We start from the raw sequence: 27103 nt of genomic DNA on the forward strand, positions 1-27103 counted from the left end.
TGACTCACTTAGGTTGTATTTGATTGTGTCTTTAAACTCTGTGATTCCTCTTGTTCTCAACTAAATTCCTAAAACTAGTCCACAACAAGTAATTGGCCCAGACATGGAAGAGTGTTCCAGAAGTGGATTGACTATTCCAGCTGAAGTCTTTCCAGAGATGTGCTTGTTAGAGTAGAAGAGAATTATGTTTTAGACATTTATCTCATATGCAGGAGCAGTGGATTGCTGACGTATTTCCTTTATGATCTGGACCTTTTTCTACTGTTCTGCTTAGCCTTTTATCCCTTATTTTGTATTTGTGCTTTTATCACTTTGCATTATTGAATGTCATCTTCATTTCACATCATTTCTGCAATTTATCAAAATAATTTTGAATTCCAGTTGTGTTCTGCAAAGTATCTGCATCCTATCCTGAGCATAGTTTCAATTTTTGACTTTTTACACGAACTCTGCCTTCTAAGTCATTAAATGAAAATAAAGGAATTTGGAAAAAATAGGCTCCACTTGCCTTATTTTCCAGTTGCAAGACCAGTTCAGCAATCACCATCACAGGCAAGGAGAAAAGGCTCATTTGGCTTTCAGACTCTTAATCATGTAAGACTGTAAGGTGTAAAGAAGAACCCAGCTTGACTCTCACATCACACAGTGAATATGTGGGACTACTAAATGGAAGGGGGAAAAGAACATCATTGTACTTCAAATGTGATTACTTTTGCCAAAGAAATCAGAGTCAGGAAAAAATATTGAAACCCTAGGACTCCATTTACTTGGAGATCCTATTCAGAGTTGAGCCATGCTTCAAATTACAAATAATACCGAGGGTGGAACTGGGAGGAACAATGACAGTTGTGGCAGAAGGCATTCGCTGCTTGGGTAGCTGGATACATCACTGTGCCTCTTCACTCCTGACCCAACTCTCAGGCTGCCTCTGTCCTTTTCTCTCCTTTGTCCCATTCCTTAAGCTTATTTTAATACAAAATATTTTAAAAGTATTAATTTTTTTTTTTTTTTGTTATGTTTAGGCCATTATTTCAATGTTTGAGCGTGTGAGTGCACTACGTGAAAGGAGGTTGCCATGGTAATTTCTCATTATTGTTGAATAGAAAAATAATTACTCTGGCAAAATCCCCCGTAACCTGTCAGAGCATAAGTTAAAGATGCCTGGGGGCAGCCTTGCCTTCACCATCCCCTTTCTGAAAAAAAAAAAAAAAAAAAAAAAAGGGTGATTTTATTCCTTTTTTTTTTTTTTTTCTTTTTTTTTTAGAGTAACTGGATCCTTTTTCAGTTTGGCTAGGGAGACCTCATTTGTTTTTGTTCACCATTTGGCTGTGAGAGTAGTTGGGCCCACCTGTGATGAGGTGGAGCAGAGAATTAATCAGCAGAGCATAGCCAAGCCCAACAGAGGATTTATATATTTTATTAAGATGGTTTTTTTCTTAAGGGTGGAAAAAAGGTTGGTGGTGTATTTTCTGTTTTTTCTTCTTCTTGAAATAAACTATGCAAAAACATGAGATAAAAACCTTGGACTGTGTTCAAACTGTGACAGGGTCTGGATATTTCATTTATCTGGGGAGAGAATCCACAGTAATTCAGTCTCCACATTTTTCTAGTCCTCAGACTTCTTGGAAGCAAGCAAGAGTGCAAATATGTGTGGTTTTGAGGTGAGGCACCACAGTCTTCCTGTTCTACTCTTGTTTCCTGTGTACATTTGCATCATAAGGATGCTTTGGTTTTCACCCTCACATTGCTGGGTATTGCATGAGTAGCTCAGGTAATGCCAGGCTACCAAGATACCAACAGCTTTTCAACAACAGAGCTGGAACTGTTCTGTGCACTGTTCTTTAAAGCCTTTCCTCCCCTCTTGTTTTGCTGATACAAGAAGTATGTCCCAAAGATCCTGGTGAAATAATGCTGCAGACTCTCTTTTGGCAAGTGGCAGAGTGCAGTAGCTAGTAATTATTGCTTGGGCAGGACATTTGAAAGGTGTTGTTAATCACCCAAATGCCTTGTTCAACCACTGAAGGCAACAACCACCATTGTGATGTATTGGTGTATGCTTTAAGTGGAATACTGTGTTAATATTTGCTATTAATTATTATGTTCCATAACTATTATGTTTTGACTATGCATGTTAATGCATGTCTAAGTATACACAGGCCATTTAAAATATTGTTTTCACTTCATGTATCACATTGATAAGTAAAGATTTCTCACAACAGTTACATTTAAGTAACTAGCTGGTATTTAATTAACCTGGAGTAGCATTGTATTTTATATTAAATGCATTGGAGGGGAATGGCTATTACATTTAGTTTCTAAATAACTTTCTTGTCAACTCATGCTGATAATCGGGTTATGTGGCATTACAGAATTAAGTACTGAGGTTTTCTCATGATTAGGACCAGGAATTTGAGATACGCAGCCCAGAGACAGAGTTGGGAGGCAGGGGGTGGAGTCATAATTGATATATTTGCAACTGATTTATGAAAGTATTTAAGTTTACAGAAGAGCATGTGTTTATGAGAATGAAAGTTGTCACATGCTTAGTATGCTGGACAAAATGGAAGACAGTTTATTGTGTTACAAACTAAATGTTTCAGCTCTTTCCTTAAATTAACACTCAAAACTTATCTAAGAAAAATAGTTTGAAATACCTCAGACATCTAAACCCACAAATTAGGGGAAGACATGCAAACTGTGTGTGATCCTTTGGAATTTCTATTTTAAAAAGATGAAAATATTTTCATTTTGCCTCCTGTTAAGTGAATGATCTGTTACTTCCTAGGATAGTGACAACCTCTGGTGGGATGCCTTTGCAACTGAATTTTTTGAAGATGATGCAACCTTAACCCTTTCCTTTTGTTTGGAAGATGGACCAAAGCGATACAGTAAGAGATACATTTTTTGTTATCAGTTTTAGCCTGAGTTTCTATACATGTTTTATCTGTAGAAACAGATGTAAAGCTGGCAATGAAAAAGCCACTTGTCTGTATTCAGTGACCATCAAGTTCATATAATATAATCTTTATATTTTTGTAAATTAATTTGCTTTGGCTGTGCTTGCATGCTTTGTTAATTTAGTTTCCACAAACATTCAAGTGTTGAATCTTGTGGGTGAAACTGTTCACAGAAAGGGAACTTTGCAGCAGTTGTCAGCACTTTTGCTGGAAGGGCTTCTGGATTTAAACAGGGACCAGAAGAATTACCCAAATAAGTATCCGTGGTGGTGTAGATAATCACTGTTCCATTAGCTACGTGGGTCTATACTGTTTGCACACATTAAGGACCTGCTGTTGTTAGTGTCTGACCAGTCAGAGCTAACCAGAAGTAGCCTAGAATACTCTCAATCAAGCACTAAATGCAAGCTTGAATAAAATGAAGCAGTGAATAAATCTGATGGCATTGGTTATCCATTGCCCACCTATTCTGAGCAGGAGAATAGAGGTAAAATTCATCGAATAAATTGTTTGAAGTGAATAATTCACTCAGCTTTAGCACTAAGCAACAGGGAGATAAGTAAACACTGAGAAACGGCGTCGCCAATTGTTTCACTCCATTCAGAATGACCCCTGCTTCACAGTGACAGCTTGTGCTCTGTGCTTAATGCGCTGAATCTTGCGAGGTTCTTATTTTTCTTGAGAGTGACTGGTTGTCAGTGTATCACTCACATACTTCTAATTCCTTTTATCAATTATCTCAGGTATTTATTTGACAAGTGAAGAAAAAATAACAGCCACTCTGAATGCACGTTCTGGGGTTACTGCTGACAGAATTACAGTTTCTTGCCTTTCAGAGCAAGTGATAAGTCTGTAAAGGTCCTCAAATTACAGCCTATAGCAATGTTGGTAACAGCTGATCTGTCCTGATTAGGTTGAATCAACTTGTCAGATATCAGATTTGCTAGTTGTGTTATCAGTCCAGAAGGCACAGATACATCAGCAAAAAAGCAATTAATGTCCAGTTAGATCTGAGGGAGTTCTGTTACTGGAAAATAGTGGTTCTTATGAAAGAATTTGTCAAGGAGTAAAATATCCCAGTTGTCACAAATGGTTGATAATGGCTGTGCTATCTGGAAGCGGGGCAGTTTGGTACAGGGCAGTACTGTGATTCTTAGCACCGCTGCTGATAAACACAACTGAAAGATTGCATTACTGTGAACACATTTTTTAATGTGACTGGTACACATTACTTTCCCCTGGTTTTAATGTCTGACCTCTGCAAAAATGGTTGTAGAGTTTGGTGTTGATGTTCTCAGAATCTGCAATTAAAGCTTTGCATATAGTGCTCTTTCCACTCATTCACACTTCCTTCGTTAGTAATTATTTATGTAGTTCTGAACCACAAGTATTACTGATTCCAACAGAAGCAGCATTCCAGTTTCTTCACAGTATGAAGAATATGCTTGTGGGTTCTTGTCTGGGACCTTCCTGTGCCATAAGAGCAGGCCATGGGAAAGGCTGCTGAGTGCCAGACCAGCCAAGGCCCTGCTCACACCTCCAGGGCTAAGGAGGGTGTAGAGTGAATTCTGTGTTTAAGGGTTTCTTAGCATCAGGGAAATTTCATGTCCTGAAATGTGTCTGGGAGCTGAGACCAGAGCTGCACTTCTTTGGGCACAAATATGGGCTGATGATAGCTTCCACCTGCAGCAAGCCCTTGCTTAGCACCGCAGCCTGGTGGTCTCCATTTACCCACCCAAACCAAGCACAGGCTACATCGTGGGCATGGAGGGTCTCAGCTCCTCCCCATATCCCTAATGCCATCTATCAACTTCACGAAAAGAGTGAAATTGCTGGCCAGTAAGCTGTGACTCATGTTAGATTTGGTGGGATGTACTGAGCAGCTGCTCCATGCATGGGGTTTCGAGTGGGATGAAACAGAAGCCTGGTCTGCCAGCCCTCCATCCTCAGTGAGACTCCTGCCTCCTCATGCCAGCACACACTCCCTTTTGTATTTAGAGGGTATTAAAAGCATTGGAGCTGGCTGTGGGGAAGAGAGAAGACAAATTGTTGATTGATACTCTTGAAGGCATGAACAGTAATGGAAGGAACCAAGATTAGACCCCAGGAAAGAGAAATAGGCATCCTTTGAGAAGTCATTTATAGAGTTGAAATTGATGAAAGATACTGACCCCTTGCCTTTGCTCCAGAATTCAGATCAAAATTGCCTTCCTTCGTCTTGCTTCAATCTGTGAGGTATTTGCTTACATCTCTGACATCAGTTGTGGCTGGCACCTCATTTTCTTTCCAAATGGGCCATGGTTTCCTGCTTTTGGGAACTTAAACAGTCTCTCCAAGAGCGAAAAAATTCCAACAAAATAAAAAGTTTTTTGGGGAAAGAGGAAATAAATGAGGGAAGAACAAATAGTTGTTCATTGTCCACAGCCACAGTTTTTTTTATAGGTCATGGCAATTCCCAGTCCTATTATCCTTGTTGTAAGGTAATGTCCAGATACTGCCTGAGGCAGACAGAAGAGGAGGAGCATGAGGTGCACTTCCTCTGCCCCAGCTTCTGTCTTCAAAGCTCCCAAAGGTTGTTGTGGGAGACTGAGAAGCTACACAGTCCCTTCTGCATGTCTCCAGTCTCCCCTGCTGTCCCCTTATCCCTCCAGGGTCTTTTACCTGCTTGCCTTAAATGTTTCTATTACATGTAGTCTGTGGGTTTCCTATCACAACTGCTCTGGGTCAGAGCTGAATCTCTCTGCACTCTGCTCATACCTGGACTGCTTGATCCTAAAGCCATGTTCTGAGCATGCAAATCATGACTGTAAATCACTGTATAATGTTACAAGATTTTAACATTATACTTTTCCTTGCCTCCATTTTAATGTTGAACATATGCTTTTGTCCAGGAAAACCTAACTGGTAAACACTTTTTTTTTTTTTTTTTTTTTGTATCAGGAGAATAAGCTACTTTTTAAAATTTCATGGCCCCAAACTGAGACTTTATGAAAATCATGAATATTTTTAGGCTTGCCTTTCAATTACCATGTTTTATAGCACCATTCTCTATACTGAGAAAAGCAATTGTCTTCCCTTTTCTGGTCTCAGTTTGGTGTCTGCAAGGTTTCTCCTCAACTATCAGCCCTATAGTTCTTCAATTTGTAGGGGAAAATAGATATGGGTCAAAGTAGGGATTTTAAGTCACTGGGTTATGTTTACTTTACTTTGCACCAGAGAGCACTGTGTACTGATAACTCCAGATAGCTTTAAATATGCCTGCGTATCTGTATGGCACAGCATGTAAGGAGTCTTCCTTATGCCCTGGGAAGAGTAGAAGTCTGTTAGTTCAGTGATCTATCAGTGCTAATTAATTTGATAGCCAGGTTTGGTAGACCTAGACCAGTTATCTTCACAGAATGTAATCCTGCCTTGTGTAGGTGTGCACTTCAAAGCCCAGCTCAAGTTTTCATGCAAAACTTCTGTATCAGACTCAAAATCGCTGCTTTGCCCATCTTTGCAGTTCCTTTTGTCTTTCTTCAGAATTTTACTTCTGAATGACTTTGCCCTCTCTGATTCCTCCTCCACTATACAGCATTCCAGAAAGAAGCTGCTGAAACAGCTGCTGAAAATGTCTATTCTTCTCCTGCTTCCATGAGCAGGATAACTCTACTGATACGTTATTAAATTCTATCTTGAAATTGAGTTTTAATGGGAAACTCTTCTGAAAATAAAGGTATGTTTTACTGAGAAAAAGGTGCAACTGATATGTGTTGCCCCCAGTCTAGCTTTTGGCTACAGTGAAGCAAAGAGATCACACATTCCGGTGCCTAAAGACAGGGAAAGATTCCAAAGAGATGCTGTTTTAAACTGAATTGAATTATATTCAACAGAAACTTAAGTAGTAAGCCTGTGAAATTCATTTCAGGGAGAGCAAAAAGAAATTTGCATTGATTTATTATGCTCTGGTTTACTGGGTCAAGACTTAAATAGAATTTAAACAAACAAACAAACAAAACAGGAAAGGGAAAAAAAAAAAAAAGAAAATACGCCTAATGTAGCAGATTTTTTTTTTTCCTGGTTGTGGATAAAACATATTCGTTTCCCGTTAAGAGCCTCCTATCCCTGAGCCAGAGTAAATACTAGACTCTGATCCATTGTTGCCCAGGTTCTTTGTTTCTTAGAGACAAAATATTTCCAGAACAGATAAGAGAAACAAGTTTGATTGACAGCTCTTAGCAGAGTCTCATCAGCTGCTGTGCTGACAGCCTGGTGATGCGCACTGTGCTGATGTGGTCGGGACTGACAGCTGATTGACAGCCCAAGACTGTGGAGACAGAAAAGATGAAGCATGCTCAGTAAGAATAATGTGCAGTGTTGATGCAGCACTGCAGAGAATAGGAGCTAGGAAGTTAACTCTTTCATAGCAGGGTGACACTGTAACACATAATGCACATAGCTGCCACTGTACAGAAAATTAGAGCTTGTCTGTGTTTCTGCTCTATTCACTGCAGGCTGTTTGTGGAGAAGCTGTGTGCTGCGAAGAAACAAAAGCACAAGTTATCATGTTTGTAGCTGTAAAAAAAATTCATGTATGGTAGCTCTGATGGATTCTTCCAAAGGATTTACTTAAGCCTGTAGGTATAGAATGTATTGTGCTTTTCAGGCAGTTTTTGTGGGCTTCCATTACCAAATTTTGTATTCCATTGCATAATGTTATACAGCAGAAATTTCAGAAGGAATGATCTGAGTTCTTTTGCTCTGCGTATTCCTAGAAAAACAGTATTTTCAGTTGTAATGTCATTCAGGATCTGTAGATGAGAATTGAATATGTGTTTTGTGTTATAATTGCTACTGCAGATTGGATTTGGAATGTACAATAACATGCTTATCATATTGTGCCCTAAGTGCTCATTTTTCCTATTTGGTGCACGTGCCCTTGATTTTACTTGATTTCTTGACTATTCATAACTGGAAAGCTAGAAGTGGAGTTTCGTAGCACAGTGAACTTGGGGTCAAATGGTGACATCTTTGGCTTTAAGGTGCTCATCTGGGTTTCCCACTGTGTCTGAGGAATATATCATACAGCCACACCTTAGACTTTACTACAGATTACTGAATTCTCAGCAAGTGAGCTGCAACAAATCCATTCTACTTTTGTCACTGCCTATAATGCGTGATGTATGGGCAGCTTGAAGACTGGTGCTGGATAACTTCTGCTGATGTAACTGCAGAAAGGCACATCTAGTGGGCTTTTCTTACACACAGGGAATAGTTTGGGAATAAGTAGTGAAAGTTCACTGCGCATTACCCACTTGCTTAGCTGTTGTCAAAAAGATTGTTTGGAGAAGCTAGCATGTCACATTATCACCCTGGGTTTCTATAAACTTGTTGTCTGGCTTCTCTCACATAACTCTTACAAAGAAAATTAAAGTTGCCGAGAGAAACAGGTTGTAGTTTTTCCAGGTACATGCTCCTTCTTTTACTTTTCTTTTTTTTTTCCAGAGAAATCCCAGTCATTAAACATGATTTGAGCATTCAGGTACAACGCAGTAAATTGACCTAGCTTAGTAAGCGAGACAGATTATTCTGTGTGACTGCCTTGGCTTGATCTGTGTATCCCAGCCTTCTCTTTTTTTTAGTTTTATCTGCAGTTTGTTTGCAGTACTTTTGAGATTCATTTCAGTACGCAGATGAAAAAATTGTTAAAATTGAGTCTAGCATATCCACAAGTGCCAGTGGATCACTACTAATACACTCACCTCCCCAGTTAATGATCTCTAATTGATAACTGCTTCTTAAAATTGATGTTTAAGCATTTCTCAATCCAATCTACATGTGCTCTGCATATTACTTATTTTTGTTTATGATATAATGTAATGCTCTAATAAGTCAAATACGTCACAGGTGTTAAAGTATATTAGCCCTGTGTACTTATCACCTAAACTTCTGTGAGCTCATCAAAGAAAAAAATCATACCTGTTTTACAAGACCTATTTTACATAAAACCATGTTGACTGGCATTAATTATATTCCTTTCACTTCAATCTTTGTTCGTGCAATCATGTACAATTTTTTATCTATTTTGTCTGGATTGATATCAAGGTAGTAATGGCATTACACTACACCATTACCTGGCTGTCTAGTGTTTCTTCTTCAATATCAGCACAACAGTAGTATTTTATTTTATTTTTTTAATTTCCTCAGTAATTCTTTTCTTTTTTTAAATAGCATCAGATAAAAACATGCAGAAGAATCTCTTAGAACTGCTAATCATAAAATATTTTCTCCAAAGAGATGCTGTTTAAGATTCTACTTAGTTGCTTATGGACTAGGAGGCACTTGTCATCTCAAAATCAATGTTCTTTCAACAAGTAGTACAAAAAGGCTTTTCTTTTTATTCGCCATTAACAGAATTCCTGTTTCCAAATGAAGTATTTTTTTTAAATATAATTTTAAAAAGCTATTTTTTATCATTCATGCAATCATAGTTTTTTCATTGCCATCTTCAGCATCCCATTGTAATATTTTACGTGTTAGAGTATATTGTGTTTTCTTTCTGTTTGCTTTTTCTTTCTATACTCATCCTAATTATCGGGCTTTCTTTCCTCCTAATTATTGTCTTCATTTTTTCTACTTATTTAGCCAAAGTTGTTGTCTCTCTCACAGCTTACTCGCAGTCTCTCTTACAGCTTTTGGGTATCTTATCAAATATATTTAACAGACTTTTAAGCTCATGCATACTTTTCCTCCATAATCTGTCCCAGCCAGTTGAGCTTTGGAAAATACTGTATTTTGAAACTCCAACTGTATCTCTCCAACTGGGAATGCCTTTTCTTTGTCTTTCTTGAATGCGTGTTTTGGATGGCATTCATACAGAAACATGTTGTCTGATTGGAGAGCATTTAGAGAAAAACAGAAGTCTTGAAAATAAAATTTATTAAGCAAAGTGAAAGAACTGGAATTGTTCAGTCTGCAAAAGGGGAGTCATGGGGAAAAGAGTGAGGGGAAAATGAGACATAGTGACAGCACCTGTAACAGAAAGGCAAATGGCCTGTTTCCATATCCATGATGAGCAGGAGAAGACATTCTGGCTTTAGTTTGCATGAAGAGGTGCATGGAGATGTTTGTTCCTACTGATAAGGAGCAGGAGGAGATGCCCCAGGGGTGCTGCAGAGCCTTCAGCTGGGCTCTGCATCACCCCATGGGCACTGCTTCCTAAGCCAGTACCAGCCCCCAGCCCGCTCAGCTGCATCTCAGCCCTCATAACAAGCTCTGAAATTATTTTCTCATCTTGGGTGCTAAACTTTTTTGTCATTAACACCACCCTGCTGTTCCTCATTTGTAGCAATATGAATAATGTTTTTCTAATACTGCTAGCTATGCAAGACTTCCCACATGAATCTTCCACTGATTTCTTTCATAACAGACATTTTTCTTTTTCTACGTATTGCTGACAGGCACTGAAGGAACAATTCCTTCCATTTGCTGATTTGCAACGAGCAGGTCTGAAACAGACCTTCACCTCTACCCACTGCAGCCTCATTAGTTAGCACAGTGTTCTTGTGCTCTGAGTTATCAGTACCTTTAAAGTCCAAAAGCACTTATTTGCAGTGACAGTACAGCTGAGCGTGCACAGGCACATGTGTGTACAGACACAACCTCATGTCAGTACTCTGGGGAAACCAGAGTACTTTCCCCTTTCATGGGGAAAGGTTTGTCATGAAAACTCTCCTATCAACCACTGATGACAACTCTGGTTTCACATACCTTACAGTGGGTGTCCTGAATCTCTCTTGCTTGTTGCTAAGCATGTTATACAAACCATGCTACAGACCTGGTGGAAGGGAAGTGCTGAACTCCTGATGTGAATATTTCACATTTCAATTGTATATAGCCTCCAGTTGCAATGACATATGAAAATTCCAGTCAATCAGATTGATTATGTTGTTCTATAAACAGATTAAGTTATCAGGCTTCTTTGGCAGAAATCATAACATAATCTGACACAATATGTTATAGGAATCTATAGGGTCCCTTCAGAGCGTAGAAAGAGTAAAGGCAAAATTGTCATGAGAGAATCACGGTGATTAATGAGTTTTTTTCTTGCCCAATACAAATAAACCCTTTTGTTGTGCTTAGCTTTTGTTCACCTGTTTGGTCCAAACTATGTAGTGTTCAGGTCATTCTCTCTGCTGGAGACAATGCTTATACAAGGCTGGAAATCCATGCAAAATATTGGAAATTGGTATATTTTACATCAAAATACTGAGCAACTTTTCTCTGCTACAAACTCATGATAAATTACTTTTTTATTTGCATAGTGAAAAAGGCAGTTGTGAAGAATTGGTCAGTACTTTTGGGGTTTTGCTGAATAATTGGCAGGCAGCTCAGTGTATGCCTCCAAATGGCATTGGTGCATTATATATAGGCTAACTTTTTCTAAAAATTGTGAAAATTTGCATATTTTTAAAATGTTTTTATATGAAATTGATAACGTTCAGTTGTTATTACTTTAGCTTTTAAAAATAGTGACTTTTTCATTGGTTAGCTAATAGGTATTTACAGGAGAATATTCTAATGTACCTACAGAGTTCCTGTAAGAAACAAAACTGTCTAAATATTTATCCTCATCTAGAATTGTGCATTTTCCCTTAGCAGTAAAAATTTTTTCTTATTCGTTTTTTGTTTTATCTGATGGCATTGCATACTTCCATATTTTTATCTTCTTTCTGGACCAAAGAGAGTATTTGACTAAGCATAGTAGCTTTAGCTGTAACTGCTATTCACTGTAATACATTGGAGCATACACATTGCCTGAAGGTGTTAGAAGTGATTTTTTTTTGCAGAGCATTGAATAACTAAACAGAGGTTCATGAGGCCTTTCTTTTCCCCCATTTTGAATCCTCAGGTGCAGATGAATCACAGTATCAGTCCTACTGGCTCTGGGAGCTTTATGCATGTTATGATAACTGTAATATTTAGAAACTCCTACATTGTGCTTATACACGTAACACTGTGGGTAGTGCAGTTGCATGGCTGTAGGGCATTAGCAGGGCAAGGCTTTTAGGCACTGATGATCTTTCTTTAAGCTCAGATAAATAAAAATTCACCACAAAGTTTGAATGCTACTCATAAATTTAATCCTGCAGAAATGTATACACAAACCGAACACGGTCAAATATCCAAACATGCATCCTAATGCAGCATTGGGTTTCTCATTACAAACGTGCATGTGTTTGTGTTTACCACACAAATGAAACTTTTAATAAATCTTTTACGTTGTATTTCAGTGATGCAGTAGTGCTGTTCCACTTGAGGCACCTTATTTTTAGAAAGTAGGTATTTACTGTAGTGCTGTATATTTTAATGGTTTAGGAGAACACAATATGCAACATCACCAAAAATTATCTTTATAGAAATACATTTAAACTGGGTCAGCTGCAGCACCACGATTAGTAGAAGTAGAGCCAAAAGCTGACTCTGGACACTGAGATACTGTTCCCAATTCCAAATTGGAAGTTTTCTTGAATTAATGTAGTCATGAATTTTGTTAAAGTCTGCTGTGTATGAGTAGTCTGAGATATTATACAGTGGCTATCGTTCTTTATCATATTGAATTCTGCATTCCAAATTATATTACCTTTAAAATGTTGCTGACATTTTGCTATTCCACTATACTGATCCATACAAGTTTTATACCATAGTATTTAAGTCCATTCTGGTGCATATAGCAGCGTAAGCAGCGCCTTCCATTTCTTGTTTCTTCTCCCCTTGCTTTCTCAGAAAAGTGGATTCTGTTGACAGGTTTGTTAGAATTTTTTTAGACAAATTCAGATAGAGACTATTAAAAGTCTGCATCACTTTGTAGTGATGCAAATCTATTGGATTTGAATAGAATGTTCAAGATGTGTGACATTCCTTAGTTTTTGTGGGGTTCAAACTACTCCCCTACTGACCTACTAAGAATGTCCCATCTCCCGAAGGACAGTTTGGTATCCAGCTCTTGCGCAGAAAAAGGCGCTAATCCAGGCCTAGTATTCTGGAGCTGCTCTTTTTGAGGAATCTTGACTCCATGTCACTGAAAATGAAGGTCGTTACCGTGGTGTACTGTGTATGGTAAAACCCAGCAAAGAAGTAAAGGCTAGCTCTTATGCACTAGAGATGTCTTGACTACTGAGGAGATGACTATACAGCACATAGAGAGAAGCACGAGTAGGTGGCTGTACAGCACCAGCTCCAGAATCATCAGCCATTCAATTCCCAGGGTTCCTGGAAGTAGGTGTCGACTATTTTGTTGTATCTTTTAAAAATCCATTACTGCTTCCATCTCCATTTGGCTATGAAAAAAAGAAAAAAAGAAAAAAAAGAAAAAAAGGCTTTTACATATAATTTTTTTCTAGTCCAGAAATATTAGAATACTGTGTAATTCAATTTTATTTTTTTCTTTAATGTCTGGACCTGAATTAATAGGGCATTACTTTTCATCCTGATATCAATCTTGTTCCTTTCATTCAGATCCAAATTCCTTTGTAGTACATGATTTAATTCACTAAAATGAGATAAAATGAAACCCTGGTCGAAGGAGCATTAAATAACACATATTTGGTGGCACATGTGATTACACAGCCTGCTGTGTAACTGTTCTATTTCCTCCCTCTTTGAGTTGGTCACAGACTGGTAAACTTTTTTCACCCTCAGAAGCTGTTGCTGTCTATGGTTGTTCACCTCTTGCCATAAGGAAAATCAGTTCATCCATTATTAAATGAGATTAGAGATTAAAAATACATTTCTCTAAAATGTCCTTAGATTTTTTTTTAAACAATCCTGAACTCAAACTGGCTTGGTATGCCCTAACTGAGGATCAGTGCTGCCTTCTGTGGGAAATTAGCTTCGATTTGACAGCTATTTTTGTTTCAAGATCATATGCATACCAGTTTTTCTGCTAAGGCCTGGCTCTCAGGGACAGTTGCACATGCATGGCTGGCTGTGCATCAAATGCTGTAATCCAAAGGGATGCTCTAGATCATGATTATTTAATTAAAAAAAAAAAAAAAAAAGGGAAGGGAAGGAGAGAGAAGAGAAGAAGAGAAATTTCAGTCCAAAGAGATGCTGTACCAAAATGTGGCCTTGGACCAAACAAATATTTATCAAGTTGGAAAACAAAGGAGTATCTGTCCTTTCCAGACTGCTTCTATTCATATTCTGCTTTTCTTCGTCAAGCATATACAACTAAATTAGTTGAATGGGTTAGATTTAGACTGAAAATGAAACCAGAGGGTATCTTATACTGAAGGAAGGGTTTGAGACAGCTCATTAAAATGTGCTCAGCCCTTGATGTGAACTTGTGTACAACTTGAAAACTGCATTATGTTGGAGGAAAGGTATTTGAGCAAGCGGAAGGGAAAATTCTGGACCAGGCATTCCAACCCGGTGATTCAGCACCTCCAACCACTCTGGCAGAGGCCAGGCTGTCAGCACACGGAGGGGCAGCTTGTTGATTCAAGGCTGCAATCTGTGTGCAAGTAGCTGGAGGCTGTATCTGCATTAGTAAGTAGTGCCGCGCAGTAGGTGAAGATCTGTAGAGCAAAACAGCTGGTGTTGACAACATGATGTCCACGCCGAACATGTTTTGCAGAGGTTCCCTTTGGAGTAGATCCAGTCCAGCTGAGTGAACTAAATGCCTGTTAATGGCTGGCGTGCATTAGGTGTGCTTGTGGAGACCATCTGATTCCTCCCCTGTGCAAGCATTCAGTTTGTGAGCTCAGAGATCACTCTGCAGAGCAGAGCAAGACATGGAAAATGGGATGATTTGGATAGTGCTGTCAGAAGAGCCCTTCTCAACTGAGCCAAAACGTGAGTGTGAATTTGGCCTTATGAGGACTATTCCTTTTGTGATAATAAGTTCTTTAAGAGTCCTGCCAGAAGCTGTGTCTGGCACTGTAGGTAATAAAGGCGGGCTTTGGGTATGTGGATTTTTTTTGTTTGTTTTTAACTTTTGCTATAATTTATAGTCAGTAACCCTTCTCTCTTCTCCTATGCTTTTAAAAGAAGCATGTTAGTTATGGGAGGTGTCTGTTCTATATTTCCAGTTCTGTTCTTGCTGAAGTAATGCTCTTCTCTGCTCTGCTGGCAATTCCTCTTCCCCAAACTCTGTTTAATTTTCTCCTTTTAGAACTGTGAAGGTAGATTACTGATCAAGCTGCCTCCAGCCCTCTTTGTGAAGTCACTTGTAGCCTTGGTCAGGGCTGCAGCCTTGCTCTTCAGCTATGTCTGCTTCTCTGGTGCTGCTGCTGCTCCCTGGTGCACGTGAGACCCAGGTTCTGCAGTCTCTGGGTTTTCTGCTTCAAAACTACTTCTCCATGCTGGGTCAAGCAGTTGGCCACAACTAACAGACCTGGCGTGGCATGGGGAAACCCCATCACTCAGGGAATGAGATCATGCCTTAAAGTCCTAACTGCCACCTTCTGAAGTTTCTTTTCCCCCCATCAATTTTGTTCAAGAATAACAAAGGTACAAATCATATTTAGAATCTGATGTTGTGATTCTACAGTAGAACTCAGCCATAACAGATACAAATTTAATTGTTTTTGGCAATAACTTTTTCAAAATAATGTAACCAAAATGCCAGAAAAATATTATGGACTGCTGTGACTTCAAGTTAATATTAATATACCTGTATATGGAGTAAAAAATGCACACAAAAATCTAAATTGTGGTAAATTTGTGTATTACTAAATTCATTTCTGCAAGTATATGTGATCATGTAGTTACAGTCTGCATTACTGCAAAACAGATGCACAAGGAAGCAGGATTGCGATTGTGCTGTCAGCTTCCATTTGCACATCCCCTGGCATCTGAGCACACTGCAGTACAACATTAGCTCTCAGTGAAGTTTTGGCTGCAACTACAGGAATTAGGATCAGTGCCTGCCACTCTTTGGCAAGTCACTGCTATCCTGAACTGAAGAGTGCTGACCTGGTCATCTTGCTCTGTATATTTGTCAGCCCAGCTCCACTGCAGTACACAAGAAAGTATTTAGAATGAAAGCAATGTCCACATTTGCTAGTGCAGCATCAATTCTGAGTGGAAGTGCTCAGTGAAAGCTGTGACACAAGGAATAGAGCATGCTCTGGATCTTTCCATCTCTAGTGCACTTTGCTTCTGTCACTACAGAACTGCCACTGACCCAGCCTTTAGACGTTGATCTAGAAAGGAAGATAATGTCAGTACTTGGTTTTGCTTGTGTATACAAGGGAGCATGAGGTAGTCATTCAGTTCTGTTTAAGTTATAACACTGCTTACAGACATTAGAGGCTACTGAAAGTGTAGTTAGTACACAGAGACAGTAAAATATTATTTGTAGATTTTATTTATAGGAGCATGCTAAAGCCATTTTTAAGCAAGGCTGTAATGAGGTAATATTGACATGTAAGAGTTTTATGGCTTTTGTGTTTTTTTAATTAACTATTCCATTCCATCATTTCTTTTTTAAAATCAGGGTTATTGCAATTTCACAGCTGTTATAACTTGTCCTTATGAAACTGATACATTGACTCAACAGAACGTGGCACATTTCTTTAGACCTGTCAATAGGATATCAACTATATTTCTTCTGCTTGCTTTGAATTTGGAGTGAAAGCAGGATTGAAAGGAACAACCGTGAGTCCGTTGCCATGAAATTCTGAAATGGTTTAAATCTGAGGAAAAAAAATTACAGCCGGAATCCTGAATCAGACCACTGTGTTATGGTAGCATACGTAGCATATTCAGCTTTTCATGTGCACATCATATGATTTTAATTCTCACAGTTGCCAGCTCTTCAGCTCTTCTTGTCTTTCTTTTTTCTTTATACAATCACAGATATATCCTGATTTTTATTAGTATTTTACTTTATATCTTACTTTTTGAAATGCACTGTGTGATACTTCGAGTCAGTTTAGTTATAAATGAAGCAATGAGAAAATAACATCCCAGTAAACTAATTATAAAAATTTCAAGTCAACAGTGCTTGGGAAAGCTGCTTTTGATTTATACTCATGTGTCTCAACCTGTGCAGCGATGATACAAAGGGGGAAAGAGGAGATTTTTCAGAGATAGTGAGTGCTTACTGTCATTTCTACCGGCGTTCATGTCATCTTCTCAAGCCCATATACATGGGGTTTCCATTGTCTACAGCCATTTGAGAAAAAGAATTATCTTTAAAACAGCACTGTGCTGTGTATTCAGTCTCTCACCGTTTATGAAACTTATTCATGAAGTGTTAACTTTTTCTTTTCATAACATTATTATTAATGTTCCAGTGTTACTTGCACAACAGGCTTGGTGAAATGTCATGCATATATGGCCTTCCTATTCGAAAGGCAGTCTAGGAAAGATAGTATTTGATTGATTACATATGAGTAAATCTACTATTTTGGGCATCATTGCAGAACATACTTTATGCAAAAATATTGAAATACGTGGTTCTTTTAAAACAAAGATAGGCCACAACAACAGTAATTATAGGAGTCTTTGTGCAGGTTCACAGCAGTACAGCGGTTCTCTTTCATTTGATAATTACTTTGTTAAACTAATGTCCAGCCAGCTCTGTATCTTTTTAAGAATAACAATCTGCTCATTAATTCATGGTAGAGCCGCAGCACTCTTCTTCACAATATTGACTTGTAAATTCAACACAGTTTTGTATTTTTTGGACTGTAGTAAGCAGCTCCTTCTCTATTCCCTCTGGACAAACTGTCGCTTTCTTTTTCCATTTTCTTATCTATATTATTGTATTTTAATTTATGCCATACTTAGTTGCCTGTATTTGGATGAGTTCTGCCCATTGCTACATAAATGGCAAGAACTGCCTGCTTCAATACAAGTTGAGAGCATGGGACATTTTCTTCCCTACTAACTTTGTTAAAATTGTGAGGTAGAACAACAAATACTAACTTTTTAATTCCTCACATATTTTCCAGACTTGGCAGAGATGTGGTTCATGTTGCAGAGATGGCAGATAACACAAGAATCTTTTAACAAAACATGCAAAAGTTTTCTTGGATGATGTGAGACAAAGTATAGTAGTTTCCTTGAATGATAGGAGAATGGTTACACATCCTCAAAAGAAAGTTTCTTCCTTTCTTTGGTATTTCAAATGTAGCTCAGACTTGTTTTGTGGTACTGCTGAAAGCTGTTGACAGACTTAGATCAGTGGAAACCTTTTTTAAAAGTTGCATTTTTTTCTTTCTCTTCCTCCAGATGAAATCTAACTTTCAGTTTGAGATCTTAGATGCCTGGTGCTTACTGAGAATAGCAACAGTCAGTTTTATCCTGTTTCTGAACAAGCTTAAATATAGACATCTACAAAGATAGCAATAATGAATCTCAGCTAATATCCTGTTTATTCTTACAGTGCTTTTGTATAGATTCCTTTGCTGTCACCGAAGATGCTTTTATGATTTCTGTAATGTATTTCTCTTTCAAAACAGCACAGAAGCTTTCATCTGTCTGCCATCATTACTATTTACAATTGCAGTGGCACTAAAGATGATCTTTCTCAAGTTTCCAATCCACAGTATTTTCTCAGGCGCTTCAGAACTGCCAGAAGTTATGTCAGGGATAATACATTTAATATAGACTATTAAATCTGATGCCTTGAATTCCTCAAGACATGTCAGGAGTGACTCAAGCTCTTATTTGTTTTCCCACAGACCACATGAGAGCATCCTTTTATTTGAAATGAACCCAATATTATCCATTGCCAAGAGTGCAATGAAAATTAGGATGGCTGAAAGGTCGTAAGACACTTTACTAAAGGTACTGCTCACCAGAGTCCTCCACCCAGTGCTCTAGACATGCTGCCAAGGAGAAAAGTCCAATTTTCTACCTAAAGCAAAAGATGGATGGGGGGAGGTAGAGGTTTTGCAAAGTCCTTCTTTGCTGTTGCTTATTGTGACATCTTAAGTGGTCTATTCTTTTTTGTCCTTGAGTGGTGGTTGAGTACCCAGCTTGCTCACATGCTTTCACATCCTGACCTTGTGCATAGTGTGAGAACATGAAAGTGGGAGAGGGCAGGAAAGGCTTGGCCTGCTGCATCACCCTGGGCAGCCCCAAAGATGTGTCACACATCTGACACCCCAGAGTGCCTCTCTGCAGCATCTGGGGCTGCCTAACTCCCATGTATGGAAGCACCCTGCAGTTTTTCATATTCAGGAACTTCTATGTGAACCCTTCTTCCCCTCCCCACCCACTTTCACACTTACAGCTACAAGGATCCTTGAAATGCTTTGGAAGCACCACTTCATGGAGTCATCCCACCCAGCAGAGCCATCTGTTAAAAGGTGGTTGGATGAGTCTAGTTTTGTGGAGGATTTTTTTGTTTATTTGTTTGTTTTTCTAATTTTTGTCAAAGAAAGAAACCTCCTACATGATTCAGTTAAGCCCTTTCTTCTGTATCCAAACAGCAGTACTTTCCTATGCTGAACTGTATTGAAGATCACTTGCATTTCCTTTGAAATTTGGCGAAACTGCTGTTGAAGCTCAAAGGGATACAGGCATTCATCTCTGTAGGTAGGAAATCTTCATTTGGATTTAGAAGGATGCCACATTTTAGAGTCCAAGAAAATGTCTCAATTTACAAATATGACACAAAATTCAGTTGGGAGCAGCTTTATCATAGAATCATGTGAGATGAAAGGGACCCTCAAAGGCCATGGAGTCCAAATCCCTTGCAATGAACAGGGACACCTACAGCTGGATCAGGTGTTCAGAACCCCATCCAGCTTGACCTTTTATGTCTCTAGAGATGGGGCAGCCACTGCCTCTCTGGGCAACCTGTGTCAGTGCCTCCCTACCTTTATCATAAAAATACTTTTTCTTTATATCCAATCTAAATGTCCCCTATTTTTACCTATTGTCATGTTTGCAATGTTTGGATACCTGAGCTCCTTCAGTCTCTATTACCAGCCACTTGTGGTCCTCTTTTCATAGTCAGTGGGGTCCTTCTACAGGCCATGGGACCTCAAGGAGCACTCATTGATACAGGAAGAGTGAGGGATTCTGATGGGTAGGCAGTGTAGAAGGAGCTTAGAGAAGAACAAATCTCAAATAATTATTTTCTGTGTTCATTTCTAGGATATACTTGAGGCTGAATATTTGGCTTATAACAGATGTGCAAAGAACCTCAGCAAAACCTTGGTACTCCGCAGACCGTTGTGTTTTAAGTAAACATCAAGATGGATTTTTTCTTCATGTCATTCTTGAGGGCTCTGAGGTATTAACTCTGGTGAAAGGTGATACAGTGAGCTGGATGAGTAGTATTCTAAAAGCTCTGAAATAACGAGTCCAAGATGAATTGTCTTGCTCTAGTATGCATTTAGTATGTAGATGCTAAGAAGAAAAAGCAAATCCTCTGAGTCATAACTCCTGAATTTTCACTACAAAATCAATAGTTTTCTTTTGATCAACCTTTGTAAAGCTTTGGACAAGATGCTGCCTGGTTACAAAATTATTTCTGTAGCTCACCTCTTCTTTTACTAGTACTTACTTAAATTATTCCTATGCTGTTGTCACCTTGGCCGCATTTTGCCTGATTTTGGAGTGAAAGCAGTGAAATACCTTGGGAACGGCTGTTTTCTCAGGATCAGCAAAATTGCCAAATACCACGCCAAGTTACTTATTATTCTAAGAGATCCAATCTGATTTTAAGATCAAAGTCAATGAGGTCTCTGTAACCAAAAGCTGGAAAGCATCCATGATCTAAACGGGACCTCTTGGGAGTTATATATCACCATGCAACACAAAGCTGTTATTTTTCTTTTGCTGTAAGTGTTGCTTGAGTTGTAAGAAGAATTCATAGAAATTGCACAGCCAAAAGTCTCTCTTCCACTTTGGCATCATTAATCCCGTGTTTTCTACAGCAAAATACAAATTAATTTTATGTAGCGCAGAGCTAAAAATCAAAGGTAATAAAACCTTGCAAGTTAATTCTCATCTTCTACAGCACGTCTGACTGCATCGCATTATCAATGGTGAAAAGACAATTTCCTTTTCAGCACACAGTCTTTGTCAGCTTTTATCATATAACCTCTTGTTTTTATGAGGAAAATTACCTTGCACTCATTTATTTTGTCTCTGCCACTTTTATCATCTTGTAGGTGAACATTTCTGTACCCAGTGATTCCTGGCCAGTAGTTGTTCTGGGACCCTGTGCTCTAACATACTTTTTGGAGCAAGACTTTTCTTCTTTAATTCACAAACAAAGCACTGCCAGTAATACTGTGCAATGTATTGCATGCACTAAATAAAGATGCTGACTGTTGCTCTTATTTGCAACTGAAGATACACTTCAACAAGCAGAAAAAGTCTAAAGGATGCAGCTGGCAAAGAATCTTATTATTGTCCACTCAAATGTGAATGTTAATTCAGGTAGGATTCCTTGTTCCTTTACTGCCTGTCCTAACCATGATGTTTCCACAAGTCAGTGACAGATACTTGAAGTTACTGGTGTGGTTGAGGGGAGGACTGCTGAAGGCACACAGAGGAGGATGCATAGATGAGATGTGGTGAGGTTAGTGGCGGTGCCACTGCTGCATTCGAATCTCACAGACTGAGAACAAACCTGTGGTGCTGAACAAGCTTGTCGTGCACATGGCCAGTACTTTCACTAGGCATATTTTTAGCACGCAGGATAACTTTGGTCTGTATTTCCACAGCTCTTACAGGTAAGAAAGCCTCTTAGAGGCAGAGAATAATTTAACATCTAATAGAAAAGGGCAGTGCTTTTTCAGCCACGTGGCAATTGTGCATTGGATTTGTGAGGTTAAACTGTTAGTGATCCATAGCTGTCTCATTTTGAAAAGGAGAGGTAACCTGCTAGGTCCTTGTGAAAGACTGAAGATGTTCCATATCGCTCTTTCATTCATATCTTTTTAGGTAGTAGTGACAATCGTTATAGGCTGCATCATCTTGTCTCTGTCTGTCATCTGCCTTGTAACTGGTAGGTATCCATATATATATGGCTAAGGAAATGTAATTGAATAAATTATACAATAATTTTATTAGCTGGCACAAAGACGAACTTCTACACTTTTTCCCCTAGAGAAATACCATGACATTTGTGTAGATGTGAATTAAAAATGCCATATAGATAGGGCCTGGACTTTGAACTCTGTTGAAAATGGAATATATCTAGCTGTCAAAAAGAGTAACAAAAAACTAGACAGTGAGGAGGAAGGTCTGTCATTCAGGCAGATTGAGCTTACATACATTCTCTGTTTTCTGTATCTTGCACTTTGCAGTACTTGGTTGTCGGGACGACTTTTATCAACCATTCAGCTGACAGAAGTCCATTGAAAATTGGCCTAACGGGGTGGGAATTGCTGTGCTGTGATTCTGCAGGCACCAGAGGGCAGCTGGTAAAGGCTGGGTATGGTTCCCCTCTGTGCTCATGTCAGGCTAAGCAGGTGTTACTCCTGTTTTGTGTTATCTGATTATTCACTTAACAGAAATTGCCAAACAGTAAAAAGAAATTGACAGCTTCTTTTATCTAAAAAGAGCAGAATTGACTGGAATGCAGGGTTTACTCCTTCCCTAATGTCATGTTTGTTTCTGGTTATTTAAAATACATATCTATGTTCAATTAAGCTCGGTTTTCTCAAACAGCTAGCTGTGCTGTTTCAGAAGCAAACCAGGCCTGAGTATTTGCTTTATATCTTCTAATGTCCAGAAATGGCAACAAGGGTCAGAGAAAATTGAAATGGGGTACCCTGTTTCCAGGACAATGCTCTACAATGTTCTATAAATGGCTTTGATTAATTAGGTAGATTTTATTTCGATATTTCATCATTTCCAAACTTCTGTTGCTACTTCTGAAGGGCTCTTCTTGTTTACCAGTACTTACAGATTTGCAAAGACTAAATGCTTTTGTGGGCTCATCTCTGTTTTCTGTCCTTTGCTGTTCCCAAGATCAGCTGCTGTGTGGCAGGGAGGGCACGGTGCCTTCCCACTCCTCAACAGCATGTAGGCTGTGTGCTGCCTTTGTGGACCTAGAGGAGTTCTTAATACATGCTAAATTGGTCAAAACTGAATAGCAAGGTGCATTTTGCATGTTGCATGTACTAAAAGTCACGCACAGAGTGAATTGCTCACATTCTTCTGACCCAGGAGCCTCAGCTCTGAGTGCAGGACTGGTTGTGCCCACAGTAAAGCAGCACTGTTTCCATGCAGCAGTCAGACGTCTGTGTAGTATTTTAACTGCTGTATTTTTCTTTCTTATTCTTTGCATGTGTGTACGTGTATATTTTCAAGACATTAAACTCATATTTGTATTTTTATTTTTAAAGCAAAGGCAAAAATTTTAATGTCCACAGTGTGAAGAGGGACTTTGAAATCTCCCTTTCTGCTCTACTAAGTTGTCACTGTAACTTTCTAGTACTTGCCCCCAGTGTGTAACAAATTGAGTTGAAATAAGGGAGTACTGATGATTTAAGCTTTTGAGAGAAGTTTCATTCTGTGGGGGGGGGAAGTCCCCCTCTAAAAGAAGGAACTGTAGTGGTGGGGCCTGAATCTGATCTAACATTTGTTTTCTATTGTTCTTACTCATTGGCTTCAGGTGAGTTGCAAGACTAGTTTTAATAAGAGTCTCTCATTCCTGAATCTAAGCCTGATAGCTGAGTGGCTGAGGAGAACTCATTTGGGTAGGTCTGAATAAGGTAATAAAAATGGCTTTGTTTGCAGAGAGCTGGAACTGAATAGAATCTCAGCCAAGAACCTAAATCCCACCCAGGTCCCAGCAGTTATCATTTGTGACCAGTTTTCTTGTTCTGGGTTACACATGAGGACCTGGGTTCTATACAAAGAAATGACAGAAGCATCTCCGCTCTGTCACCCAGGCACCACAGTTCATTTCACAAGGTCTCTAAAATAGATTATGGGATTGCAAATATTTGTCAGAACTGGTCTTGGCTATTCACTGATTTTAAACAATTGCACGACTGTCACACTGGGTCCCTAGGTGCTAAAAATCAATGATAACGCTGGAGTACTTCGGTCATTGTTATTTTAGAAAATCCCTAATCAAAACAAGTGTAAGTGCTGATGTGTGCTCAGTGGTGGAGTTTTGTGTGTTCCTTGGAAAGATGATATTCCCTGGAGAGAGAGGAAAGGATTAGAAACGATAACCACTTTTTAAATACATCAGCTTGCTCATGTGCGCGGTGTTTTTTATCAGCTTTACAGCAAAAGCTTCATTTGATTTGTGCAGGGATGTGGATAATAAGGAGAGAGGCCAGCGAGCTGATTTTTATAGTCCGTTTGTAGCTTAAACAAAGATCTGGGATTTTGCGGATAAAGACCAACTGAAATACAGCAGATTATGCAGCTTTGGGTTTTTTTTTTCAAAGATTTGTAAATTTTTCCCCCCGCACAGTCTGCTTTTCCTGTGTCCACTCACTCTGCATGAAAACAGGGAGCTGTAAAACAATATTTCTTATAGAACTTCTTTAAATCCCGCTCTTTGACTACGGCTGATCCTTTGTGTTAGGGAATATCAGGGAATATACCACGCTCAGGCACTGGTGCATTTGTGCTGAACATGGTCAGAACTCAGGCCACCATGATAACAGCAGGCACTGTCTCTACTGGGTGGATGTAAGGCAGTGGCATGGTTCCAGGTTTCTGGGACACAGCTGTAAAGCTGGATGAGAGCTGCCCTCATCGATCTTTACGGCAGTGGCATGTCCCTCCCTGCCAGCAGGTTCCCCAGCATGGCAGCTGGATTTTCCCCCTCTTCATTTAATTTCTTGTGAGCGCTGTATGTTTTGTGCTTACATTGGGATCACCTGAATGCAAAGTGACTTCTGATTGCTACGTGCAGACTGCTGCCCAGGTCTTGTGCTGCAGCTCCTGCCTATCTTTGCAGCTCTTGTGTCCTTGTGAAGCCAAGTGAGATGCCTTCATGGCAAAGCTGAGCCTTAGCTGGAATTGTAAAGAACCAGATAAATAAAGGCATCACAGAGGTGCTCTATGAAAGTGTTTGTTATTTCTAAATGCATGGCAGGAATGATGAGAGGTAATGGCTTTAAGTTGCACCAGGGAAGTTTCAGGTTGGGTATTAGGGAAAATTTCTCCTCAGGAAGAGCAGTGATGCATTGGCACAGGCTGCCCAGGTTGGTGGTGGAGTCACCATCCCTGGAGGTGTTCAAGAAACATAGAAATGTGGCACTGAGGGACATGTTCAGTGGGCGTGGTGGGAGTGGGTTTATGGTTGGACCAGGTGATCTTAGTGTTTTTTTCCAGCCTTAATGATTTTATGATTCTATGGTTCCATGAAGACAGACAAGGTGGAGAAGCATACTATTCTTTTGTTTATTCTGATGACGATTTTTGTCTGGTGTTGGAGGAAGTGGATCTTTTAAATTCCTTTTCATCTTAGCGCAGAGTTTAGCTTCATTCAGAACTTGAGAAGGAACTGTTGGTCAGATTTATTTCTAAATTCTGGAGGAAACAAATACAAGAATAGATTCATGTTTCCCTGCAGCACTCGGAAAACAAGCACTATTTCATCCACTGCGTACACGACCAGCTGGAGATTCAGTTGACTAAAAATCCCCCTAACCACAGCTGAATCTGCAGGGAATGTTCCCCTGGCAGAGGGCGGTGTGCGGAGCTGCTCAGCAGAGGGCAGAGCTCTGGTGAGGCTGGGGGGCATCAGGAAACAGGGGGTCAACTGCAGTCATTTCTAAAACAAATAAGGGAATGCTTCTGACTTACACATTTTACTTTTGATACACTTTGCATTTTCAGTGAACCGTCCATTTTAATAATTATTATTGTTTTTTTAAATCTGGGCTTAGCAAATTGAAGGGGATGGTACAGACAAAACAGAGCCTTCTTAAATAAACTACAGCTTCTCATAGGAAGATTGAGGTGGCTGTCACTGAGTTAGAACAGCTCAGGAACTTGAGCTCCGTTTGCTTTTAATAGCAAGACTGTCCCTAGTTTTAGAAGATTGCCACGTATTTTCAGCGGTGGTTGCGAATTTGCCTTCTTTGCCGTAGTCTTATCATATATCATGTGCAGGTGGCACCCTGATGTAAGATCCGTGAGGAAGGCTCAGACTGAGTGATTGGTCACTGCATATTCCATCTGTAAAGCAGTCTGGGTTCCTGGTGAGGTTGAGATGCAGGCTGGATGTCTGAGTACTAAGAGTCAGGCTCTGCTGACCCTGTGCTCTCCTATTAGCTAGCACCTAATCTTGCATCAACTTCAGTGGGATTATCTGTTGCTGAATGAGGTTTATTATTATTAAACAAGAGTTAGGATAGCTGATGTATTCCTCAGAAGAATACACAACAGTATCTAGTAGAAATTGTTTTGAAAATGTATTTTCTAAACTCCTTGACTATATATAAAGAGGAAAATCTCAGAAAAAAAAGTATTCAAAACTTTCATACTCTTAGGATATACACTTCCAAATTATCAGTAAATGTGTTGTGTTTTCTGGTGAGCTTTTGAATGGTACCAAGCTGTGAGTTTAGATCACGTTTAGTTTGCCTGCAGATGCCTGGACACAACAAAGTTCTGAAAGAGCTGCCTTTTTCGTGGCTGACTTTGGAAGCACCAAGGTGGTAGCAGAGCTGCTGCTGAAGGACTGACGGGGAACTGCCATCCTCAGTAGGGTGAAATCACAGAATCACAGAATTATGTTGAACAGCCTTTCTTGTTCTACAGTGCATGTCATGTTTAAGATATAGTGCATCTGTCATGAACTGCTCAGCTGTAGGGCAAAAAATTAGGAATGGGAGTTAATTTTGATCCATGGGAGGCTGATAAAATAGGAAGCAAACGAAGACTCCCTGATATAGATGAAAGAAGTAGTATTGAAAGGATAATCATGGTTGTGTGAGTCAATCCTTGCATTGCTCTGGCTTTCATGCTGCTGGCCATTGAAATGCAGGGTCAGGTGGTGCTGGATACATCTAGGGGATTTGATCCAAGGGGGAGAGCTCCCATTGAGACCAGCCTTAACAGGCTGCAGCCCCAGGCTGGAGAGGGATTTGGAATAATTTGGTGTTGACAGCATCAGATCAGGCAGGAGGTGTATGGCTCAGGCCAATATTTCCTTTCTTTATTTTCTGTGATGAGAAGGTCTGACTGGGGCCTTTAAAGTGTGCCCACCATAC

General features: G+C 39.4%; 1 protein-coding gene across 10 annotated transcripts in view; it reads left to right on the plus strand.

The window, feature by feature from the left end:
* LDB2 (LIM domain binding 2) overlaps nucleotides 1-27103 on the plus strand; it is a 207896-nt gene that overhangs the window by 69311 nt on the left and 111482 nt on the right. For 9 of the 10 annotated variants that reach the window (XM_031588411.2, XM_090139637.1, XM_031588409.2 and 6 more), the window contains exon 2: nucleotides 2786-2888. In XM_031588411.2, the coding sequence (XP_031444271.1) occupies nucleotides 2786-2888 (103 nt within the window). Of the gene's footprint in view, nucleotides 1-2785; nucleotides 2889-12506; nucleotides 14793-27103 lie in introns of those variants that run through there. The other variant, XM_090139638.1, reaches the window with a different exon arrangement.

The sequence above is a fragment of the Phasianus colchicus genome, chromosome 4, assembly GCF_987193195.1.
Source record: "Phasianus colchicus chromosome 4, bPhaCol1.hap1.1, whole genome shotgun sequence".
Lineage (NCBI taxonomy): Eukaryota > Metazoa > Chordata > Aves > Galliformes > Phasianidae > Phasianus > Phasianus colchicus.